Source organism: Phalacrocorax aristotelis, chromosome 6 (assembly GCF_949628215.1).
Source record: "Phalacrocorax aristotelis chromosome 6, bGulAri2.1, whole genome shotgun sequence".
In the NCBI taxonomy this organism is placed as follows: domain Eukaryota; kingdom Metazoa; phylum Chordata; class Aves; order Suliformes; family Phalacrocoracidae; genus Phalacrocorax; species Phalacrocorax aristotelis.
Window position 1 is genome coordinate 40,627,244 of NC_134281.1, and position 25,497 is coordinate 40,652,740.

Sequence of the window (25,497 nt, forward strand, 5' to 3'; positions counted from 1 at the left end):
ATCTTCAGCAGCAATGCTTCAGCTTTGTTTTTAAAGGCACCTTATTCTATGAATAGCTGCAGCATAGCACTTGAAATCGACCAGAAAAAAACACCAGGAAACAAATGTCAGGTTTCCAACATAATATTTATATATATATACACACACATATAGTAAACAAAGTCATTAGATGTGTAACACATACTTCAAACCTGTAATTAAAATACTTCAATAAATGATTTAAATTCTTCTCACCAGTCCATTTGACTTTCTGCATCCATGCGCTGCCTGTTGCTTTTATTTCTGGTGAGGGTTTCTCCTTTCCTGAACTGAGCCATGAAGGCAGGCTGGCCCTGGCTAACTGCCAGCCCTGCTGCAGCTGTGGCTCTCAGTACCCACGCGAGCTGTAGCACCAGCATCACCAGGGACAGTGTGACTTAGTGCCAGTACTGGGGCTGCAGTGAGGAATATGGCCTGTGGGCCGGTGGGTGTTAAGTTCAGCACCAGCGCATGCAGGTGTCCCCACGTTGCATTGCTAACCTGCTGCACGCAGCTGGAGGAGCAAAACCTGCAGTGTGGTCCCCTGGGGCTGGGATGCTGAGGTCTGACTCCGGTGTAACTCCTCGCTCTTCCTGGCCAAGCGACAGTTAAAATTACGGTTAGTACATCTGATTCCTGGGGTGGACCAAACCAGGCAGTGGGACAGGAGCCTGAGGCAACCCAGGCTGCATGAAGGCACCTGAGTAATTAACCTCTTCAGAAGCTGGGCCACACAGCTCTGGGATTCCTGATCTTCTGTCTTTAATTCTACCTGAGCGTGCTGGGTGGACGTGGAGCCGTTTCATTGTACAGTAAGGTGTGACTTGCAGTGCTGAAAAGGTTGGTGAGTTGGGTTTTTATTACTTAAAGGCGTCACATGCAAGTTACTGGACTGGCTGTCCTGAAACACTGGAATACTTCAGTAAAGTGCAAAAAAATCAGGCCAGGCTTACATCACCCTGACTGACTACCTTGTGAAAGAGCTGCAGTTTATTCTCACCGTATCCAAAGTAAGATTCCCTTCATAGGAAAGTATGGGTGTCAGAAAAGTTGTTGGGAAGATGGGGAGTGGATTGCACTCGAGTTCAGGGTGGTCTTCAGTAGTGTCTGTAACCAGGGGTAGGTATGCGGTGGCTTTGTTGGTGATGGGATTGGTGATGTACTCGGAAATGGTCTGTGTGTGCTCCGTCACCTCCACCACTATCCTCTTGTAGAGGTCGGGAAGCTGCTGCTCGTAAACCTCTGCTGTGCTGGGCAGGGGCTTATACTCTGGCTCCTCATGCCAGTCATCATTTCCCCTGCTGCCAATGCTGCTGAAGACAAGCTTGTCCTTGAGGGCCAGGGTGTCAGTATTCACAAAGGCTTCCTCTACTTCTGTTGTTTTGGGCTCTTCAAAGCTGCTGGTGCTGTGCAGGAACAGGGTGGAGGGGAAGCTCAGCTCGGCCTGCAGAGGGGCACATGCCATGCAGTGACAATTAATTATATGATCAATACCCTGTGACCCCTCCACAATGGAAGCGGCTAACACTGCTAAAAATGAAAGATCTCTGCATTGTTCTTGCATGCATTTTGTCTAATACATCCTATGGTCTAACGCAATATGAGAACAGAAGTTATCCACTGTCAGATTGCTGGACTGGCATTAAGAGATTAGACTTGCATGGTTCCAGTTGCTTTTTCTTCTGAAGGTGGTGGGATTAGAAGAAAAAAGGAAATACAATTTACCTTTGTAGACATGTAGTTCTTGGCCCATGTAGCATTAGCTGGGTCTGGAATGGCTTTGCTCTGCCACTGTGGCATAAGTGCAGAGAGGAGCGAGTGTAATCTGCAGATTGAATAAGTGCGATTAAAAGCATGAATGCTGACACCTGCAGCACTGACTTGGGATGTGCTGTTTGTGCATGTGATTACCAAAGACCTTGGTGTAATTGTGAATTTGCCTTAGTTGGGACCTGCAGAGACCCCGGCTGGGTGGGGGGCGTGTCAATGTTGATGAGGCAGTATAGCTCTTGAGCAGAGGTAAATGCTTCCCAGCATCCTCCTCCTGCCAGCCCCTGCCAGATGTTTGCCTGCAATGACCAACAGCAGCCCTGTGGACAGAGATTTCTGGATATGGCCATGAGCCCCAGTCCTGGAAAATCTGGCTGGGGACATGTGCATGTTGCTCTAAAGTAAAACAGATTTTAATCTCAGGGTTTTACTTCGCTCCCAGGTTGATTGCCAAGGATTGTACCCCTTCAATTTTGTTTTGGTGGAAGCAGATCTTAAGCTCTAGGTTAAAAACTCATTATATGTATGAAATAAGGCTATATTTGAAGCTTAATAGATGTTCTTATTATCATTTGTGTACTCTGAAACCTTTATTCAGAACAATCTGTGCTGTTCCCCAAGGTGTCCATGTTTGTTAGAACATAACAGATGGATCCACTCACACTTTTCTTGCTGGAGGCATAGAACAAATGCAGGCTGAGAAGATGAAGAAGCTGCAGGTAAGCACAACAGTCATCCAGTCCCCAGCACCTGAAATATGGGACACCCATCATTCATCTGTATTGAAAAAATAGAAGTAGGTATGCTACTCAAGCTCAAGTTGGACAACAGTTATGGCTTGACTAGTGTTTGCACTCAAAACATACCAACATTTTTTGGTTCAAAATTAGGAATCTGGATGGACTGTTGGGGACGACTGTACTTTGTAACGCAAAGATGTCTACCACTGTCTCCTGAGATATGTAGTCCGCAACCCAGGACAGGCAATTGCTGATCTCTCTTCCAGTACTGAACCAAACATTGACAGAGGACGTGAATTTGGGGTGGTGCATGCAGCAGAGAGGTAGGTGTTAAGTAGGAAAGATATTATGATATTAAATGCATCTTTCATAAACTGTCAATGACTGAACTGTTTCTCAGTAAAAACCTTGGCTTTACTGTGCTTTCACTATCTGCTTGAAATGTAATTTTTGCAAATGCAGATTTTTATACCAGGAAAACTTTTAACTTGTCTGGATTGCTTTAATTTCCTCTCCTGCTCACCTCCCTGAATTTCTCCTGCAGTTAATGAGAGAAACCTGCCTCCAGAGGAGCCCTGCTCCTCAGGTTATGCAGATTAATTTCCTAATGTACATGACTCAGGAGCTTAAAGTTGTTGTGGCATGTTGCTGGGGAGGAAACACAGCAAAACAAACTTTCTGGCAATACTTCACAAATTTTCTCAACTGTCTTCTCAGGGGTCGAGCGATCATTTGTCTTGATCTAGGCTCACAGTAGACTTGATCAGAACAGTCTGTCTTGCAGAACAGAAACCCTGAATACTGCCATTGGCAGTTGTCAGAAGTCTTTGGGAGGAGGCCTTGCTTTTGCATCCCTGGGAAGCACAGGAACAAGGACCGCACACACCATGCGCTGCCCCAAGAAGGCTCTGAGGTCATGGCTGCTTTAGTGACCACAGGGCCGCAGAGAGCGACTGACCCTTGGGAGACATGGAGGTCAGTGGGACTTTCTGCAGGGATACCTGTGCCAGAGTTTGAAGCACAAAGGTGTCTGGGCCAACAACTCAAAGGGACCAAATACTACTTTCCCCCTTCACAATAAACCGTCCTGCTGGCCTTCAACTGCTATTAAATGATACGGCCAACAGCTTGGCACAAATCTGGGTGCTTGAAGACAAAGAGGTGCTACGTTTTAAAACTAGCCAAAACTAGAGATCTTCAGTAGATAGAGTAGCGGGAAAAACATTCACAGCCTGTGGAACACAGGGTGCCAAGGGCTAGGACCTCTCCTCCTAGCCCCCCACCCCAGCAGAGACTCATACTTTCCAAGTAGACAAGCTCGGTGTTGCCCCAGGGCCCCTCTCCAGCAGCCGTCAATGCTGTCATCCACAGGGCATAGTGCTCACCGGGCTGCAGGTTGGTGACATACAATGAGCGCTGGGCAGTCGCGTTGGAAATGGCTGGAAGGAAAAGGGGAAGAAGCAAATGAAGCACATAAAGCACATAGCATACATTTGCTTCATTTAACCTCAATGCGTTTCCAGTACTTGGAGCGTGGAGGGGTATTTGTTATTTTAATTTCCTTTTCTATGTTAGTGAATCACTGCAAGGGCTATAAAAGATCTTATGCCATAGAGTGACCTGTGCCATTGTGTAGATGGGACACCCAGGATTGCATATCCTGTCCTCTAACTACTGTTGCTTGATAAGTTAATGTTTCATAATGATCCATTAAAAACTGTCATGTGACTTCTGCATAAAGTTTAAAAAAAAGGCAAACAACATTTCTTGGGTGAAAGCGTGGGAGTTAGGCAGACGGAGTGAGAGAGGGCTTGGGTGGGAAAAGTGTGTGGGTGTGGGAACGCAGTGGGTGCTGCCTGCCAAGCATGCCTCAGTGTGTCATGCAGAGCATGCATTTGTTGGATAGGGCTTTAGAAAGTTTGTTATTTTACCCTACCAATAATTACAAGGGCTTGCAGTGGTTATGACTTCAGAAAATAACTAAAAGGGAAAAAAAAAGAAAGCAGGGAGAAATCTGATAGTTCCACATTCAAAATAACTTAGCATGATCTGATTCAAAGCTGGAAGTCCTGAACGTGTGGTCCTGTTGATGGGCAGCTGTAGCAGAGGGAGCTGACTCTGCATCTTGCTGCTGTCTTGGCAGACCGGCTGCCTGTGCCTCCCTGACTACACAGAGCTTTTTGAAAGCATCTCTCTCTCCCTCTCCTCTATCCTCCACCTGCAGAATATACACATCAGGTTGGTCTTCCCCAGATACCTACCGTAGATGTCTGGGGCTTCCTCCCTGTCCTTTTTCTGCAGGTATATATGGTACCCGGTGATGCAGCCCATTTGCTCGTGGGCAGGGATTTCTTCCCATGAAACTAAGATGCTGTTTGCCCATGGTGTTGTATACATCTGGGGCCCAGCTAATGGTGCTGCAAAACAGAAGACTGACTTTTAAAGCTGAACTTAAGCTAGCTTAAAAATACCTAGAAGAGTATTACTGTAATTTACCTTTTGCTCCCGAGTGTCCCCTAACTGATGCCACTTGTCCAGCTCTGTCCTGATAGAGTGCAAATACACTGATCTGATAGCACACGTTATCTTTTATGTTCTCTAAATAAAGAAATTAAAAGTGGAGAGTTACTAGTTAAAGTATTTACAGTCATGGCTAAAATATTTACATTAGCTGCTTAAATCTGAGATTAAGCTTCTGATTTATTAATGTATCCTTCATAAAGAAGGAAAGAAATGCTTTCTGTGATGATCTATTCAGCTTGGCAGAACCTTACTGTGCATTAAACAAGTAATGTTAGCATTCAGAAGGGTGAAATCCTTTTTTTCCTCATAAAGCAGCAGCTGCCGGCAGACCTGTACCCTCCAAAGAAAACCCGGGACTGCATTTTGTGTTCCAGGTAAAAGGAGGAGGTGAATAGCTATCACCCAGCTTGTTACTCTAAGATACGAAGTGCGGGGTTTGGCTATACATAAGGTCACTTAGGAGGCACAAGAATCTCACACCCTATTTTTTCCCCCATGACTTCACGTGAGCATCCTCTTCTGGGCTGTTCCTGCAGGTTATGGGAGGTCAACAGGAACTCATTTCTTTCCAAAGTAGAGCACAAAGCCAATGGCATGAATACACTGCTTTTTTCAGCTCATTTGAGAGTGGGGATGTAAACACCTTGGAGGCACAGCACCAGGTCAGAGGACAGGAAAGGCTAACTCACTGTCATCCCTGTCATAACTTCATAGCTACCTGATGTGCAGAACACTGACACGTAGTACTGGTTGGGATTAATAACCAACAATTAGTAGAGATCTTAAACCTTTGATTTCTTGTACCTCTAGCTGCTTTGTTTCATTTTGGAGGGACTTGGGGGTTTTTTAAGAGACATTTTTTTTCATCCCATAAGAGCTTTAAATGCCATAATTTCTTCTGCTGGATTAGTAAAAATCAGAATCTTACTTGTTCCTTAAAAAGCTTTCAGAATAAAATCTCAGTAACATCCTATCTCGAGGTGGTAGTTACCTGCTATCACTGTGGACAGGTTGGATGCTGGAAGCTTTACCCACGCTGGGTGGGGCTCCAGGCGTGTGTTCCTCTGTGTGTCTGCCCACTCCACTACATATCCACTGATGCATGCTGTTGATCTGACAGGGGGTTCCCAGCTGATGAGGATGCTGTTATTTCCCAGGGCTAGGGCAGAGACTTTCTGAGGAGGAGGTAGGTCTTACAGGGGAGAAAGAACAACCAAACAAAAAAGACACTGTCAGCACAAACTTGCCTTAACATCAGGTGGACTTGGTAAGTTTGATATATGGTTTTTACTGTGTCTCATCCAGTTTGGCACCATGCAATGCAGAAAAACTGCCATTGAAAGAAAAGGTATTTATATGAGGGTGATCTCTGTGCTGATAGGAATAGAGCCACATTCTTGTCCCATCTCATGGTACAGCAGTTTGAACACACACAGCTTTGCTTGTTTTTCCCATCCCTAAGCCCTGAGAGGGCACTGTCACAGCACATACCAACACCCTGCTCCTATGATAGAGCCACAAACATGCACCACCTCCACAAGACCAAAGGTCTTTCTTTCACAGCTAGGGCCAGGTTACTTTTTCTTGCAGGAGAAATTGTTGGGAAAGTCACCAAATTTTCACTGGTAGTATAAAAACACCAGCATCTTTTCGGAACAGTTTTTGTAACAAATACAATTGAAGTGAGCCCACAAAGCGGTTCTTGTCCTACTGTCTCCAAATAGCCATATACCAGTGATGTTTCTGCACCAATCCTATCTCTAGCTAATGAAAGGGGCTCACGTAACCAATGTGGTCTGCAAGCTGAGGAGCTGCGCATCTGCCTCTGAAGGAAGAGAGCATCCCGCTGGTATTCAGTGCAGCACTGCGCAAAGGTGAAATACTTGGCTGTGGCTCTGTCACTGTTTTACTGATATTACAGCAGGACAAGAGCAAATAAAGAACTGCCTCTCTGAACAAACCACCTGAGAGTGCGAGGCTCTGTCATGCCTGGTACCGGCACAGGAAATTTGGGGCTGGGTGAGTTCAGGGAACACTTGTTAATTTTGCTGCATGAGTAGAACAGAGTGCAATTTCACAGGAGTTAAAGCTTCTGTGATTTCCCCTCACCATCACCTTCCCTTCAATCCTGCCACCTCTCTCATAAAAACAAACAAAACCTCTTTTTTTTTTTTTTTTGGCATAGTTAATTTTCTGCTATGTCAAGTCCCTGGGTGGCTGATGGCGTGGCTCACACCTGTGTCGGCAGAAGGGGTTGAGGTGAAATTACAGCGGCACTAATGCAGGGCAACTTGTCGTGTTGTGAAACTGCACCCCTGACCATATTGACAACTGGATCTGCACATCCCTAGAGATTCATTGAGATGGACCTTGATGAGCACAAGGTGGTGGGACCTGAATGTTTCCACGGTGTGTAGCACGAAAGAGGAGAGCACTGGTATTGCTCCCAGTGGTCCAGACGCAGCAGAAGCCCTTACCCTGGATGCCCAGGTTGGTCACGATGGATGCAGGGGGGGACCTGCCCCTTGAGTTCTCGGCAGTGACTGTTATCTTGTAGGCCACCCTTGGCATGACTCTGGTGTAGCTGGTTTGGGTAGTAGCGTGTGCTTCTCCTGCTGGGGGTCTCCGCTGGTCCAGGGCTTCAAAGGTCACTGTGTACCTCAGGATTCTTCCTCCCGCCTCCAACTTGCTTAAAGCCTGCAAGGAAAGTGCTTCTTTTAGTCTTTTCTGATGAACAAAGACTGCAGAAAGCTGATGGTACGAACCCTGGGTGCCCTGGCAGGCAGCCTGGGAAGGTTTCAGACTTGCTCACGGAGGAGGCTGTGGTTGGCCGTTTGTGAACCAAATATTTCACCTGCTTTTAAACGAACCTACGACCACAAAAGGGGTGTGTGTAGGTGTCAAACGTACAAGCCCTCCTGAGTGAGGCTTTAGCAAGCCGGTACACTCAAGTGGGACTGCAGTTTGTCCATCCTCACTGGGATTCCCAGTGCAGCAGCAATGGCCCCTTCCCCATGCCTGGTGGAAGTGGGAAGCCTCATTATCAGCCCTCCCGCCTGGCAACAGGGGATGGCTACAGAGCCTCTCCCTAACCCAGATGCTCAGGCTGCCCAATTTAAGTGAGGAACTTCTACTCAAAGATATTTTTTTCTCTTCCTTTTCTGTTGTAAGAGTAAAGAGCTTATTTACAGCAGCAGTTACTTGCTGGCCTATAGCACATACCAGCTAATGTTCTTAGGTAACCAATTATCAGTTTTTACTTCTCTTCTACAAGCTGGAGGAAACAAGCAGTGCTAAAGAGATTGCTTGCTCATTGTTGAGACTGCTTTCTTCTGTAATACTTTCTTTTTTGTTAATTAACTTAAGATCTGTTGGCCTGAAATACAGTTAATGCATTTTAAAGGTAGCATAGTTTCCCCATCAGTACCAACAAAAGAATACATGTTCATAAGTGAACAGGCACTTTTATTGCTAAAAATGTAATGTGGTTGGTTTTTTTTCCAAAGAACGCTAGTGTCTTTGCTGCAGAGTTTCCCTTTTCCACCATGATTTTGCACATTTGTGTAAAACATGTACCACGTAACAGCCTATTCTGATTTTTACCCTTGATTTTGCTGCTGCCCGGCCCTGTGACCCATGGTCTCCATTCCCAAGTCTTGTCCCAGCTCCATCACTGCTCTGCTCTTGGGAATCCATGGCATCTAGCCACGTGAAATGAGTTAATTCCCTAATGGTAGGGCCAACAGCATGCATTTATCTGAGAGTCTCTCTTAAGGTTGCATATCTTTCTTTTTATTTCTTATTTATTTTTCCTGTTTAATTCCAGTTTAGTGAAGCTCTTTCGCTGTGAGCTGCTGATTTGCCAAGCAGCAGTATAGCTGGGGATAGTGAAACACTAGCCTCGTCCATCCTTGAGTCTGAATTCAAGTCATGCTTTTCACAAGGGGAAAAAAAAGGTTATTAACCGCACAGTTAGATTTGTAAAAATAGGCAATTTTTGATTTTGGGAAAATCCAGATTTTTACCTAAAGCCGTGATAAATAATTATTTAAAATCAACCATTTAGAATAAACATCTCTGAAAAGTCCGTCTGTGCTGTCCCATGTAACACCTCTCACTGGTTTTTCCACCCCGGGTGTCTGCAGTTGTATTATCAGTTTCACAGTTTCCTGCAGTTTCTATACAGTGAGTTCATTTTGTTTGGCTGTTTTTTTTTTTTGTAATAACACAACATAAAAATGAAGAGGGGGAAAAAAAAAAAACCCACTTCTAAAAATAGGAAAATATTTGCAGTTTTACAATCACTTTGGTAGTGGCTCGGGACAAATGCGGTGCTGAAACACTCTGGAAGCCTGCTGAAATTAAACTGGTGATCCTTTCTTTGGTATTAGTGTGAAAATATGAGAACATATAATGGCAGTACCTTGTATTGAGTCTGAGTCTTTTGCTTTGTAGCTGTTGTGAGAACTATAGAAGCAATGTATTGCACCCATTTTATGAATGATGCTGCAGGAAGTCTGTTTCGATACTGAAAGCATTGCCACTTGCTGTTGCAAGGTAAAGGTCTTAAAGTTAAGTGTCTTAAAGCCACAATGGCTGGAGTCACACAATCACATGAGAATTTCTGCTTTCACTTACAGCGTAGTGCTTGTTGTTGTGAGGAGAATATACAACAGTAACTGGAAGGTTATCTAGAGATTGCAAACTGGAAGTCAAAGATAATTTATGCTTTAAAAACAATAATCTTACTGACTTTGAAATAAAACCACCACAGCGAAATGCCCACCAATCCAAAAATTCCCCTTGGACCTGGCAGGTAAATAATGGAGAAACTGAGCACCCGGCACCAGTAACAGGGCTTGGTTTCACTGGGAATGTTGGTATATCAGACCTGGCATAACCTTTTCCCCTGACCTGCATGGTAATGTATGGTAATGTGAAATTTTTACCCTACAGCTGGATTTTATACTGAATTATTCTGGAAATTTCTCTTGCAGGGGTCTCAGTCCCCAGCTCACAGGAGGTGTTGCTCAGCAGACCCAAACAACCGAATTTTTGACTCTGAGTTTGTCCAATTTCAGATCTGCTGCTTTATTATTAGCAAACCCTTTTGCATGTGGTTTGCCAATTACCTGCTTCATACCTGTAGACAAAATCTATTTCTTCCTGCTGCTGCTGTATGACAAGAACATCCACTGACAGGCCATCCATCCAGCAGTGCTGGGGCCAGGACCCTTGCAGTTGCCCAGACTACATCCAGCTCTTAAATTTTTAGAGTTCGGTCACCTTAAAGGGCTATTACAATAAATCACCTCTTCTGCCTCCTCCGTTCTTCATTTCTCTGTTCTTATAAGCAAAACAGAGCAGAAACACCTATCAAAGAAGCTCATATCCAAAAGCAGACACACAAGGTGTGTGCATATGGAGACCGTGGGGCATGGTGTCCTCCCACCATGAGAAGGGCCTGGGGGTGCTGGTCGACAGCCGGCTGAACATGAGCCAGCAGTGTGCCCAGGTGGCCAAGAAGACCAATGGCATCCTGGCTTGTATCAGGAATAGTGTGGCCAGCAGCACTAAGTGATCGTGCCCCTGTACTCGGCACTGGTGAGGCCACACCTCGAATATTGTGTTCAGTTTTGGGCCCCTCACTACAAGTGGGACATCGAATTGCTGGAGTGTGTCCAGAGAAGGGCAACAAAGGTCATGAAGGGTCTGGAGAACAAGTCTTATGGGAGCAGCTGAGGGAACTGGTGGTGTTTAGTCTGGAGAAGAGGGGTCTGGGGGGAGACCTTACCGCTCTCCTGAAAGGAGGTTGTAGCGAGGTGGGGGTTGGTCTCTTCTCCCAAGTTACTAGTTACAGAACAAGAGAAAACGGCCTCAAGCTGCTTCAGGGGAGGTTTAGATTGGATATTAGGAAAAATTTCTTCATTGGAAGAGTGGTCAGGCATTGGCACAGGCTGCCCAGAGAGGTGGTGGAGTCACCATCCCTGGGGGTGTTAAAAAAACATGTAGATGTGGCACTCCAGGGCATGGTTTAGGAGACATGGTAGCGTTGGGTTGACGACAGGACTTGATGATTTTAGAGGTCTTTTCCAACCTTAATGATTCTATGATTCTCCCAGTCTCCCAGAACTCCTGTCCTGACCAGGCATGGCAACCGTGGCAAACAACAACAAGGTGGAGAATGAGAAGAGGGAGAGATTAATTAGAAAACAAATTAGGAATTCTGTAATGTTGTCATCTGTCTCTAGGTATATCACCAAGGACACAGGTCACTTTGTGGAAAGGGGCAGGGAAAGGTGGTAACTGAGCTGTGATACCTTAACTTCTCTTCACTGATACAATGTGCTGGGAACATGTTATACTTCCAGCACAACAGAAAGTTGGGGAACTGTGAAAGGGAAATTGTAGGTAGAAAAGGATTGCTGAATATCCCAGGGAGAGGCAAGCCTTGGGTAGCAGAACTGGTCTGTGTCCCTGTCACTGGGCACTGGTAAAAGCCCTGTGTTCTCCGTGGGTTCAGTCCTTTCCTGCCAACACGTAAACCAGAGTTCCCCTTCATCTGCTCAAGTTTCACTTAACTTACCTTCCAAAAAAGAGAGATGTTCTGCCGTTGAGAGTCCACGTCTTGCTGTCGGTACCAGACGTCCAGGAGCCCGGTCGGCACTGGTGTGGAAGGAAAAGGTAAGCAGCATTACAGGCTGTGTTTTGAAGCAGAGAAACAAGATATTGTGTAGGTGAAGGAGGCAAAAATCCTGAGACAATTAAAATTTAAGATGTAAATGTCCCTGAAATGATGCAATATGTAATAGTTGGAGTTAGCTGTGTTGATGACTGCCCACATGATGGTACTCATGAAACGAACAAGCCATAAACCCTAGAGAGGGTTTTGCTTTGCTGGTGACTTTATCCTGCATTCAGTAATCAGGATGGCTCCCAAGGAAGCCTACACATCAGAGTAACAGTATCAGCTCTTGCCTTTGCATAAAGGTTGAGGCTAGTTAACCTCCTTGGGGTTGGCTACGTCAGTCCTAAAACAACGGACAGCTTCAGGTGATAGGGTTTGTAGGATCTACAGGATTTCACTGTCTGGCTCTAGGCAATAAATGTCTTTAACAGCTAGCTGAGTAGGACCTTGTCAGAGGTAGCTTACAATCCCTGTTTCTTCTTTCTCCTAATAGTCACAGAGTGACTGGAAACCCTTGATGTTTTGAATAAACCTTCCAAAATAACACTAAAGCAAACTTCTGGCTGCAGAAATTAGTGAACAATGACGTGCTGTAGCAGTTCAGAACCGATAAACACACATAAAGAAAGCCAATATGACCAAAGATAACAAAGTTTGGTTCCTTAAGGGCCTTCACCAAAATAAACCCATCAAATTCAAATAATAATTGCTCCTAATAGCCTAAGCAGCAGGCAGTTGTTGGACAATCCCAGATAGAATGGGGCTGCCTGCTATTTACTAAATTCAAAGACAGAAAAAGTCTTCAATGCCAGCAATGTTAAGAGCTATTTGTCCTGTATTAACTGCAAATAGTGACTGGAATAGAAACAAGAGGCAGGACTGACAGAAGGAATAAAACCAGAGCACGCTCATTATGAGTGAGAGAGGAAGTCGCAAGCTCAAAGCAGGAAAAAATAAAATATGGGATTGCATCTGTTGGACTCCAGCCCAGATTTTAAAGTTCATTTCACAGGTGAACTACGCAAATTAGCTGGGGGGTGGGAAAAAAAAAGCACACTTATGAACAGTGCATGCAAAAGCAAGTTTTGTGGCAGGTCAGAGACACAGGAAAAAAACAGGTATTTGAAAAGGTATACTCCTGAATTTGCAAAATGCCAAAGTCATGTGTAGAACTTCAGCTCCTTCAAAGAAGGGCAACCCTGATATACCCAGAGCCTCTCTCCTGCAACCTCCCCTTGCTGTCACCTAATTTGAGGACAGAAAATGCTCCTTGATTAGCCAAAAAGATTCTCGGTTTATGGCATTGACCGGGGTCATGACTACAAATGCCGTAGCAAGCCAGGGTGCATTGAGGAGGTTGAGAAAACTGTTGAAAGGAAGGTGGGGGAGGGAAGGAAGAGTTCATACCTTCTGCATCAATCAATGCTTCTTACAGAAACTGATGCTGTCAGTAGTGGTAAATAGCATGAGTAATAATGGCACTGGCCTGAAGAACTTATAGTAATTCACAAAAAAGAGCAACCAAAGCCAAGTAGGAGATGAAAGAAGGGAATGCCAAAGCAGCTGACACATCTTTGTTGAAACACAAACTTCTGAGAAGATTTCTTCTCTTGTAAGAACTGAAAGATTTGCAGCATGTGAGTTCGTGCAGCTCGTGGTGAAGTCAGGCAGGCAGGTATTTGCGCCCACGGCCAGCCAATATTAGACTTGGCAGAAATTAATAGGATTGCCCTCAGGTTGGTGCTGTGTGTCCCTGGCGTCTGCTGTGCCATCCCCTGGAGCAGAAATGCTCTTTCCTTGCCTCATTCCTAGTGGGATCTTTCTCGCGCAAATGTCTGGCCGGGTTCTGATCTGCTGAAGCTACCCAGGTCTCCAGCAACTCCACAGCATGGTGGAGGAGGCCACCTGAGGAGGCTCCAAATGAAATAAATTCTCTACTTGGGAAAAGATGACGTGGCAAAATTAAACTGTTCTGTTAAATCCTGCCAGCATCAGCAGAACTGAAAGAGTCCAGGCAGTTTCCTGGCCAATTCACCCAACTGCTCAGCAAATCATTGGGCAAGCTCAAGGACCCAGAGGGTGTCACCCAAACTGTGGTTCATCAGCACCAGAGGGTGACATAGCAGTCATCCTGATCTGAGAACAGGATTGTTGCAGGAGTTCAGTAAAATGTTTAGGTATGAACCAGTACAAAATATTTTTCTTTCCCCAGCTAATCTGCACAACTGCCTCTGCCTTTTCCAGATGTGCCACTATGGCTCCAGGCAACATGGAGAAAATTTCTCCAACCTTCAACAATATCAAAACAAAATATCCTTCAGATGTTCTCAATGAGCTCTTGAAAATCCAATTTTGCAGGAAACTCGAACAGCTTCATTTTTTGTTCATTAAAAAAGCAGTTCTGTTACAGAAGTTACTTCCCTGTTGCCTCTGTGTCTGCATCGACAGAAGCTCTGCAAACCAACCAGCAAAAACCCAGCAGCATTTTGACTTCAGTAGCTGAAGTCTCCACTTGTATGGAAAGGTTAGGCACAGGCCTAGTGCAGGAGATGCCACCTTGTGTTACCTGCTTCTGGAGTCTGGGTTTGGTACGCATGCCAGTTACTCCACAGTCCTCGCTCTGGGTGAATTTTACAGCTGAGCTGAAACTCGTAGGCTGTATGAGGCTCCAGACCATAAAGACTGCATTTCTCACTGTTTAAGCTTTCAACCTTTAATGACAACAATGTTAAATATAATGTTAAACTCACAAGGAAATTAAGGTTGAAGTCAGTGACAGGCTGAATTAGTAATGCCCAAAGGAAGCTCAGACAGCCAAAACACATCCTTAAAAGACAATGAGGAAAACCATGACCTGAGGCAACTCTAATAACTAAAAGAATCATGCAATGAATCATCAGGCCTGCAGACCTTCATCAGAAAAATCCCTCATTTAATTATGTAAAGATAAAAAATTTTCTGTTCATGTGTTTTGCTCAACTTCAAGCAATGCATTTGTTTTACCACTTAAAAAAAGAAGACTTCTAATCAACATTAAGGAAACCACAAACATTTGGGAATTGCACGCCTGTAGCCATGAGCTACAATGAGCAGATATGAACATATTCCAATGAAGTGGTGGGTCAAACATAGCCTCTGATTCTTCAGTGCATCATACGGACACTTGACATAAGGGGAAATATTCATGCACACGTTTTTTTACAGTATCAGTGCTTTACCTTCATTCAGTTTTAGACCAATGATTGGTTTTGACCAGTAGGCAGTAGTTTTTCTTAAACATGCTGTTTAAGAACAGAGGAAGGCGAGTTTGGACAAAGTGATTCTAGTAAGAAATAACTATATTAAAGCAACCTCCAAGGATCTTGGAAGGTTCCTTTACTTCCTTTAAACTTCCTCCTCTCATTTATCCTCTTCCTTTATCCTCTAAACTTCCTTTATTCAGGGTAGGATTACCATGCTCCAGGTGGGCCTGGTAAGTGGACGATATCTTAGTCTGCAATGCTGTGCTTGTGCTTCATCATGCCAAAAAAAGGTGCAGTTGGTTGCAGAAGAATTTTCACATTCCACTAGAAAGTTGGGAGGATGTGGTTTCACTAGCAGCAAAAACAGAAAGAAGCAAACAGTGGTCAGATACACAGCACAGCTCGGCATAGGGGGGTTACGTGGAAAACAGAATTACTGGTTTAGACTGGATGGATGCTTTTTCTGAGAGGTTTAAACAAGAAAGTCCTCAAAATACTGTCACATCTTTCTGAAGGGCTGGGACTAACTGAAAGGTGGCAAGTAATGCATTTACCTATGTCTATTAACATGAACACGAATGGCTGTGAAAGAGCACTTCCTAGCTCATTGGAGGCGGCAACCACAACGGTGTAAGTAGAGTCAAAATTCAACTTGCTCAGAGCCAGTGAGCCAAAAGTCTTATTCAAACTTTCTTCTGGAACACATAAGACATCCGTCCCATTTGATAGTCTGGAACAGAAGGACAACTCTTGGTTAGTACTTTTCTGCACGCTGTGAAAGCTAAACCCTGGGTGCATTGGGGCACGGCTCATGTCCCCGTACAGTTGTGCTGCTCTGGGTCCCTTGGGGCTGCAGCTCTTTCAGCAGCTTCCCTGCAGGTTAGCTTTCAAGGGAGGAGCACTGCACTGAAAGCCACATAGGTCACCTTCTCCTTGAAAGACCTACTTTATCTGCTTAAATACAGTGGTTACAGTAAATACTCTCTAGCTAAAGCAGGAGTAAAGGCGTTATGCTGCTTTTTGTTTTTAACTGCAGTCAAAGGAAATACTTTTGTATTTCCACTGAGCTGCAAGTATGTGAGTAGGTTCCTTTTAATAGTGTAATGGTTACCTAACACTGGTTACTAGTATTTCTCTACGAATGAGCATAGGTGTTGGTACACAGCATTTGAAGGGAGATGATGGATTTTGGGAGGGTGTAGTTTTTTACATAAATTAGATATTAAAAATGTAATTTATCTGCAGTCTAATGGTCAGACTGCATTACTTCAAACACAACTTTTCATTCTCAATCTGTCATTCAACCCATTGCCCCAGGTAACTAATTTAGCTTCTCTACATATTTTCTTCCACCTGAATCAGAGGTGATTGTATCATGTTGCTTCAGGCTGACCTTTTGTATGTTGTAATATCCTTAATAACTTACTAGCAAGCACTGTTATATCTCCATGTTACAACACTTGCAGGGCTCATTATCCACACTTCCCTACTCTTCTGTAAATTACCTGTATATTCTCTTTCTGCTTAAAGAGCAGTGAGATATTTCTCCAAGCTACTAAGAAAGTTGCTGCTACCTTGGCCAACAGAAGCAGGTGAAGAAGAAGGTGATGAAGAGTGAGCCTTGCAGGGCAAGGAGATGGTCAACCTGCAGCACCTCAGAAACAAATGGGGAGTAGTTCAACCTACCCAGTGGTTTGTAAAGGGCAAAATTAATTCATTCTACCCAGATGTTTGCTTGAATAGGGGTTTTTAACAAGGTTCCTCAAGTGCATGGTGATTCCCGAAATCCAAAGTTCTCCTAACATGCCTTGATGGGCCTTAGGGAACCTTTGTTCCTTCCCAACAGTTTGATGCAGAAGTCTCCACAATCTTTTTCAGGAAGGTCTCAGCCAAACCAGAGAGAACAAAAATACAGGTTGGGTCTAAAACAGGAAGCAAAACCAACACATTTCCCAGCAAGGTCCTCCTACATCTCCTTAGCTGAATTCCAAGACAGTGAGCAGCTCTGATTGCAGGTGTTCTGGTGCAGGCACTGCTAATCACAGAATCACTAAATAGAGGAGATCCACCACGGGAAAGGAGCAAGTCTGAGCAGCCATTTTCAGACCACTTCCTGTACTAACCTTCTATTTCCAAATGGGAGCTGTGTCTTGGCATACCCTCTTTCCCTGCTGCACCCAGAAGGAGCCAGAATGCTGTGGTGCAGCACACACAAATATGAACAGAAAAGAGGTTTTAACGGCTCCACTTGGCTTCTGTGATCATGGCAGCATTGGACTGGCTTACTCATAAGCCACCTTTTTGTGTGCTTTGATAAGGATAAATCTTCAATAAATGGTTAAAAAATAAAAAAAATTAAAAAAAAATAAAAAAAACCCAAAAACCTCTAAGATACAATTATAGGTATTAAAGAACCTACATCCCTGTGTTACTTACTGTATTACATATGTAGTGTTGATGTATGTGAGCCTTCCTTTATCCCAGGTGCAGGTGGGATGACCATCTGTCCCATACTGGATACATGACACATTTCTTGGCTCATCTGGAGGATCTTAAACAGATATTCTTATCAGTCTTCCTTAAAGATGTTGATAGAAGACATTTTAAGAAATGCTAGGTTCGTGTTGATTTTTTTTAAGAGTTTACAGACAAGTAAGTGCACAATATTCAGGCTGATAATTTTTATATGTGAAAATAGCTGAGTCTATGATCTCTGCAGCCTGTTGAGACCTCTGACACTTGAATGAAACCCCAGCAACTTTACAAGGGTGTCAGGTGAATACAAGTGCTCAACAGCTTTCCACAGTGGGGACTACAAGCTTTGCATCGGCTCATCGGGGTAGAATAACATCTAAAATTTACTTAGAATTTTTCTTGCAAGTCCCCTGGGTCCTGGAGAGACTGGTGGGTATCAGGGGTGGAACAGGAGGGAGTATATTTGCTCTAAGCAGGAAGTTTTATTTAACATCTCTCTATTTATTAGTAACAGAGGTGCACAGTCCCATCCAGGAATATTTTAAATACAAAGAGCCACTAAAAGACAGCACCTTTTCTGGAAAAGGCCACCCACTGCTAGTTTCTAACACATATCTCAGAGGTACCACAGGAAATGTTTAAAAACAAGGAATAATTAAATTCTCCTTACTTCCAGATTCTATATCGATTCCACAAATGAGTTTTTTCATGTATTCACAAACTGTTTTGCACGTAAACATGTGTTTGCCATATGTATGGACTAGAAACTTGGTGCTTACTGAACTGCCATAATTGCTAATTAGTTCAGAGCTGTTAAAGAAAATAGCTATCCTGCACTGGTCAGTGTATCGCAGGGGGTTCAGCTGGCATGAGAGGGTGATACTGGTTCCAGGCTGGACATAAGAAGCAGTGCTAGCAGTCATATTCCCTTTGTCACATATTTCTGCAGTGCCATGGGGAAGTTTGGTAGGAGTCACATTCCCTTTACTGCATGCTTCTGCAACAGAACGGGAAAACAAGCCTTTAACATGGATACATCACTCAGGTTGTTCAACATGTTGTATTCGAGGAAGACAGTCTCCCCAAATTTATAACGCAAGGATTCCTGCCTCTGCATGGTAACTCATACTGCTGCCCCCAGTCTTCACGGATCTGATTAACTGGGGATCAGAAACCAAGGGCTAGCTACCAGACATCAAGTGAAAAAGCACAACACCAGGCAAAACCTGTCAGAACTCCTTTTTCATTGTGTTGAAGGGAAATACCTGTGTTTCAGTAAAATGCCGGCAGGCATGTCTCTATTGAAGAGGCAAGCAACATTTTCTCTGACTTGTAGAGACTCCCCTGGCATGTCATTGTGTTTTCAAAGTGGCACAGGATGCAGATGGGGGGACAGGCAATCCTACACTTGGTGGAGAAGGGCACGCACTTGCTGGCAGGCTCCAGGACACTTGTGCTGGGGGTAAATAAGCTGAGTAGCAGCAGAAGATAGGGGCAAATGCTGGAGCACCATTTCTCCTTGAGTTCTGAAAGTCTTTGTGGAAGCTAACTCTAGAGATGCGTTCTCATGTAACCAACAGCTCTACCTTGAACTAAAACAAATAACCTCCCTGCATAACTCATTAGCAACTATTTGCTATATACTACATACACAAACGAAACAGGCTTGCAGCACCAATTATGCATAAACACATGCCCAAGCTGCCAATGCCTGACCATATACGATTCTATATTCGCCTCCTTTGCTGAGAGCCGAGGCCATAACCCTACCTGTGGTCACTCCCAGCTGTGCAGCCAGCATGCGCAGCCCTGCCAGACCAGACACTGCTGCCCACAGCCTGCCCAGGCTATCAAGGAGAAGGTGCACTGCCACGGAGAGTGGGAGCACATGCAGCAGTAGCAGCAGATCAAGGAGTTCTTAAGGAAATTACAGTATAAACCTAACCAAGCATCAATTTTTGCTCTAATAAGAAAGATGTTTACTAGTATGCCACACAGAAGCTGAAAAAAACCCTAATTAGCCTGAGTGATTCTTTTAAGTGATAATTACTAAGTAGGAAAAAAAAAAATCTTACCTGCTGTGAAGTGCACCAACAACCAAATTGCTGCAGGCACGATCCATGCAAATAGCATTTTGCTCCCTATAGGAAAAAGCATACCTTTTACCAGTTCCTAAAAAGCAGTAAAAGAATTTACAGCTATTTGTATTTTAATGTTTTACAACTTTTGAAAATCCAGAATGCTTATTTCACTCAAGACCCTATCTTAAGCAACAGCTGATTTTTAGATGGTTCTCCCTGGAGACAGGCACAAGAGCTAGAGGAATGGCAGAATTATGGGTACTTTAAAACTCTGTGCTTTAAAAACAGACAAAGCTGTTCTTTAGAAAAATAAATATTTTCTCCCTTTCCCCCCAAAGACCCGCTGCAAGACCGGAACCAAATCTCTTGCTGTGAAGGACAGCAAGACGAACCGTCAGTACTCCTCATGCGCTTTCTCCCCAAGATACGGTTTGCATGCCACACTTAGCACAGCTCACACTCTCCCGAAATCCCTCTTTTAGATGGAGCAGCCCATTTCTGTACACCCTGAGGATCCTCGTGCACTCCGCAGCAGGTCTGTGCTCAGACTTTGTAGCGATGACCTCAAATCCAAGTGAATTGATCTCATCCCCAATGACTAACATGGTCTCAGGATTCCCAGACCTGAGTAAAACTCATAAAATTTTGGCTAAGACCTGGGGAACTAGCAGTCTTACAATTTCTTTAGACTACTTTCCAAAAGGAAAGCCACCCCACACAATTTATTTATTTATAACTGTTTAACTCTACCCTAACGGGCAAAGCTTCAGACACATGCCATAAGCACAGTTAACACCACAACCAAACGAAACAGCTTTGAAATGCTATAAACTCCACAGGATTGCTCAAAAATTCTGTTCAAATGCAAACCTATGTTTACTACATAAAACCCACACTCTAGTACTGGAAGTTATGGATACAAACATTTTACACAAATTATTCAAGGTCTGGCTGAACTAAGCTCAATGCTTTCCCATACATTTTGCAACCAGCATTAACAACTATTTCCTTTTTTACCCTTCCCCTGCAAAACTACATGAGCAGTGCGAATATATTGGATACTTCAGAAGTGGTTACACCATCAAGCACTTTCTGCAACTCCCAACCTGTCACAGACACGCAGCTATTTTAATAACCTGATGCCATATTGGAAATGAACTACTGTAAAGTGAAACTTTAAATCTTGGCTGCTTTTCATGCCATTTTGGATGGAGGGGCACTTCCATGGGGATGCATTGCACACTGTAGTCTTTGCTACATGTATATTAATATAAAAATGACAAAAAAGTTATTTCAGGCTGTTTTTAGATAATGAGATGGGATGCATTCCATGTTTTTTAAGTAAACCAATATCTGAGGTGAATGTGAAATACCTAAGATTTGCCAAAATGCATATTAGCACCTCTTTTTATTTAAATATAGATGTTCTTCAGACTGAAATGTTAAGCCTTGCTGCGGTGCCTCAGCTTTATACAGACACTTCATGCAGTGCCTTCCGTAGGTGATTAGTAACTGCAAGGATGAGCAATCACATCACCGAGGTTCAAGTAAATGCTCTGCCTTCCAATAAACTGAAATTGCCCAATGACTGTGTAAACATCCTTCAGACAACTTGCTTTCTGACAGCTAAACCGTACCCAAAATACTTTGGTCAATAGACAAAAATAATCTTGCTTCAAATAATTTTACTGAGTAGTTTACTTAGGTAAGTGCTAGACAATTTATGCAGCTTCATATAAGTGCAGCAGAGCATATAAACTGTGATCAGAGTAAAATATGAGAAAATAATGAGAAATAACCTTCAGCAAAGAGCAAAGACACATGGAAAACTTTTTTTTTTGAGAAGAAAAAATCTCCAGATTCCACATAAATGAGGGAAAATAGTATTGCCAGGCATAGGTTAAAGAAAATATAAAGGACATTGTCCTGGTAAGTACAAGGTAGAGGAAGTACATAATGTGTCCACAGAGCATGAGGTCATGCACATTTATGCATACTTATCTCTATGAAATCTCAGTTGAAAACACAAGGGCTGCAGACTGTACATTTTATTTACCTATGGATTCACCATAATGGCATCGGCTGCTTACAGTGGTCAACACAAGTCCTTAAATGAAATCACTTGTAAAGCACAGAAGTTCTGTAGTTTGCTGTTAACCAACTTTTAAGGCCCTTGCTCCCACTTCTCCCTAAAAAAGCTCCCCACAAAGCAAGTGTCTGTTCTAAGGGTTTTACGGGAATCCGCAGGAGCAACCGACCAACACTGGTGGAAAGAGGAGCGCTTCTCCTTGTCACATTTCACCCAGAAAAAAGATGTTTCTACCGAAACTGTGCTGTTGCTTACATATCGCTAATAACACTGGCTGTGTTTTCAGGGAAACTTCCCTCTGTTGGCAGGCTTGTGGGTACCGCTCCGGCTGCCTGGGCTGCTGCAGGCCCAGCAAGGACGCAGCACCCCGTGCTCTGGGGCTGAGGAACCCCAGCCTGAGGTCAGCAACTCTTCACCAGAGCTACCAAGCATGAGGTATATAATAAGACCTCACCGTATGAAAAAAACGGATGGCGTTATTTGCAGAGGACGGCCCTTCAGCACTGTGCTCCCTTCGGAGGCTCTGTTTCAGGGGGCAGCGGGCATCCCTGGCGGGCAGCAAGCATCCCGGGGCGGGCAGCGAGCACCCCGGGGCGGGCAGCGAGCATCCCTGGCGGGCAGCGAGCACCCCGGGGCGGGCAGCGAGCACCCCGGGGCGGGCAGCGAGCACCCCGGGGCGGGCAGCGAGCATCCCGGGCGGGCAGCGAGCATCCCGGGCGGGCAGCGAGCACCCCGGGGCGGGCAGCGAGCACCCCGGGGCGGGCAGCGAGCATCCCGGGGCGGGCAGCGAGCACCCCGGGGCGGGCAGCGAGCATCCCTGGCGGGCAGCGAGCACCCCGGGGCGGGCAGCGAGCACCCCGGGGCGGGCAGCGAGCATCCCGGAGCGGGCAGCGAGCATCCCGGGGGCGCTGGGTTTCCCCGCGCACCGCCACCTTGCTGCCCGCGGCAGCCCCCTCGGGCCGGCGCCCAGCGTCCCGGGGATCCCTCCTCAGGACCGAAAAGCCGCGGTGTGGGGGGACACGCCCGTCCCCGGCAGCCACCCTCCCGCCGCCCCCTCGCCCCCACGGCCCGGCCCGGCCCGAGGCAGCCCGGGCTCGCTCCCCGCCGGCTCCCCGCGCCGGGGTTACTCACCCCGGAGCCCCGCAGCCGCCGGGCGGCCCCCGGCAGCCTCCCGCGTGTGCGCGGCGGCGGCACGACCTGCCCGGCCCGGCCCGCCCCGCCCCCGGCCGGCCCCGCTCCCCCGGCAGCCGGGCGCCAGCCGGTACGGGCGATACGGGCGGGGGGTGAACCGGGGGCGGAGGAGGCTTTTCGGTGAGCCGGCAGTTTTTCACCCGGCCCTGCGCGAGCAGCTGGTTGCAGGCAGGAAAAAAAAATCAAAGAGCAGCAGAGGGGCAGCGGGTGGCTGCGAGGGCATGGCTGCCAGCTCCCCCTAGGCTGCCCAGCCCCGGGGTTCTCTCGCTGGGAAGGTAACGCACAGGAAATTTCAATGACAGAAATCCCGGGTATGAGAAAAGGACGAGATTACCAGAAAAAGTTTGTGAAACTCCAAGTGTAACTCTCACTACCTGCGTGATGCCCCTTAAACTGGAAAGAACAAGAAGTGCAACTAGAATAAAATAAACCCTAGCCTCCCTTGTTAGGAGAGAGGGGCTCATCCTGAGACACATTCGCGATTCTTCTCTTTAATGTGATTCTTGCTTTCTCTCATTTTTTCAGCCCTCCCACAAACTACTACCATATTTGAAAGAGCTTTTAATGAAAAAATATCTATCTTGTTACTATTGTTCCTTCCTTTTTCTGGACATAGGCAATATAAACTCGGTTTTCCTGACAGCGTCTCCCTGATGTGATTAACTTTTACTAGCTTGAAAATTGTAGCAAGGGTATTTTGGGGGGCAGACGTTCAAATGAATGAAGAGGAAGCACAAAAATTGCAGCCTCCAAGGCTCTGGAGTTTTGCATTTGAACCTCCAGTCCACGTCATCTGTCTTCCAAAGCCCAGTGTACCATTTGTACTTCTTTCTAGACAGTGGACAAAGTGTACAAAAATAGCATGTGTGAGCTGTGCAAATCTGTACCCTATGAAACTCCAGATATCAACAGTTTCTTTTTAAGTATATATTTTGTTTCCCCTCTGTTTTCTTTTAGTTCATGCTACATTTTTTTTTTCACCGTACTGCTTCCCAGCACAGGTTTGACCTACACTCTGCAAAACCAGGATTCATGTCAGTTTAAACCAGGACACCGTTAGGAGTGTTTGTGGAATCTAATCTTGTTCATGTTTCTTGTCAAGGCTTCACTCATCGCTACCCCTTCTCCTCGTTGGAAAAAATACGGCAGCAGCCATTACATGATGTGCTCAACAGGCATTAGCAGAACTAAGAGGTGTTTTACTCACCAATGGTATGTTTAAGGGAAGATGCCCATCAGACGGCCCAAGTGATCGGAGTTTTGTGTCCTAGCAACAGGAAACAAAACTGAAAAACACCTATCCATTACCTTTCATAAAATGTAGTTGCTTTCTTTTTGCTTTTCTGCTTTTTCATATGGTTCTTTCTTCATTGACTTGTGTTGAGCACAAAGCTCCATAAGAAAGCATGTAGTACTTACGAATCATAAAGAAAACTATGTGTTCCCTGCAGTTGGATGTCTCCCCAACACCTCTACTCTCTGCTTGACTACACCAGAAGAGCCAAAGCACAAGGTCCTGCTGCAGACAGAGCTGCCGGTGCTGAGAGGACGTGGTGCCAACCTCCCTGCTCCACCAGGCAGGGGATGATGTCAAGGAAACTACAGAGTCATCAGTTCTCTGAGAGGAGGGGGTGTCTGCAATTCTGAAAACAGAGCTCGGGAAAGCACCAGCAGCAGTTGACAGAAGAATGTGTGATGCTTGGTGGTGACAGTAGCCAGCTCCTGGGGAGCATCTGTACCAAAGCAGAGAAGGGCAAAGAAAGAGGCTGTAACAAAACACTATTAGTAGTTGTAGCGTAATCCCTTAGGCTCAGGCAAAGTTGTGCTGAGATCCTCATGTGCCTGGTGCAAGCAGGACATATGCTGTTCCATTAGCCTGCTTTTCATGGGGTGAAGCCTATATGATCAAACAGATCATATGCCAATGCACAGCTGTAAATGCAAGACCTAAGACACCTTGTTGACTGCGCACTTCAGGGAATACCAGCTGCCTTGGGTGGCGCTTGCTTGCAGGAGGAGAATTATGAACTGTCTCCTAGCAGGCCTTTGCTGCCAACAGCGGACGGTCATACAGCAAGGGAGGCAGGGAGCGCTTCTCTCACTCCTGGGACATGCGGTACTGGTGCCTCCTGTTACCTTGCCTCCTTGTTTCTGCAGAGCTTCCGGAAATACAAAGCTGAAAGGAATCTCCATTGGTAGAGGCACTCAACGTACTAAGGTCAGGATGATTTCTGCTTCAACCCACCCTCACAACACAATGAACGCTGGAATAAGGAAAAAGAGTAATGAACATGGACTTCCCTTAGTGAAAATAAAATGGATGTAAATGATGTAATGAAGTTTAAATATATACTGTCCTGGCAATTAATGTTCAGCTTCTGGAAGTGAAAGATGAAATAATTCATCTGAGATCCAAAATGCACATAAAATTAGACCTCTAAAGCAAAGCAAAACAAACCAGAAGACCAGGAATGTCTTATTCAGCCCTTGTGTCTTTTGGCTTTGTAAGGAAAAAAATTTCTATCGAAAAATATAAGAAGCTTCAAATGGTGAAAAGCTGCCTCTTTTCCAAATATTTTAATGAGACTCAGAGAAGTTAAAGCTGATGATGGAAGAAGGCTGGAGCGCAGTCAGCCAAAGAGGTGAGCGCTAATGTTAAAAATATTACTGAAGGAAACAG

General features: G+C 45.2%; 1 protein-coding gene across 1 annotated transcript; it reads right to left on the reverse strand.

Moving 5' to 3' along the window:
• Nucleotides 1-107: 107 nt before the first annotated feature.
• IL12RB2 (interleukin 12 receptor subunit beta 2) lies at nt 108-20,142 on the reverse strand. Its single transcript, XM_075095513.1, has 16 exons — nt 19,998-20,142; nt 19,227-19,322; nt 18,127-18,453; nt 17,418-17,532; nt 15,536-15,711; nt 15,193-15,332; nt 14,306-14,450; nt 11,638-11,717; nt 7,529-7,748; nt 6,043-6,243; nt 5,025-5,126; nt 4,790-4,945; nt 3,830-3,967; nt 2,451-2,538; nt 1,744-1,843; nt 108-1,462 (listed from the first exon to the last, which is right to left on the reverse strand). Exons 1-16 carry the CDS (start codon nt 20,140-20,142, stop codon nt 986-988), a joined length of 2,706 nt encoding a protein of 901 aa, XP_074951614.1. The 3' UTR covers nt 108-985.
• Between the last annotated feature and the right edge of the window lie 5,355 nt (nt 20,143-25,497).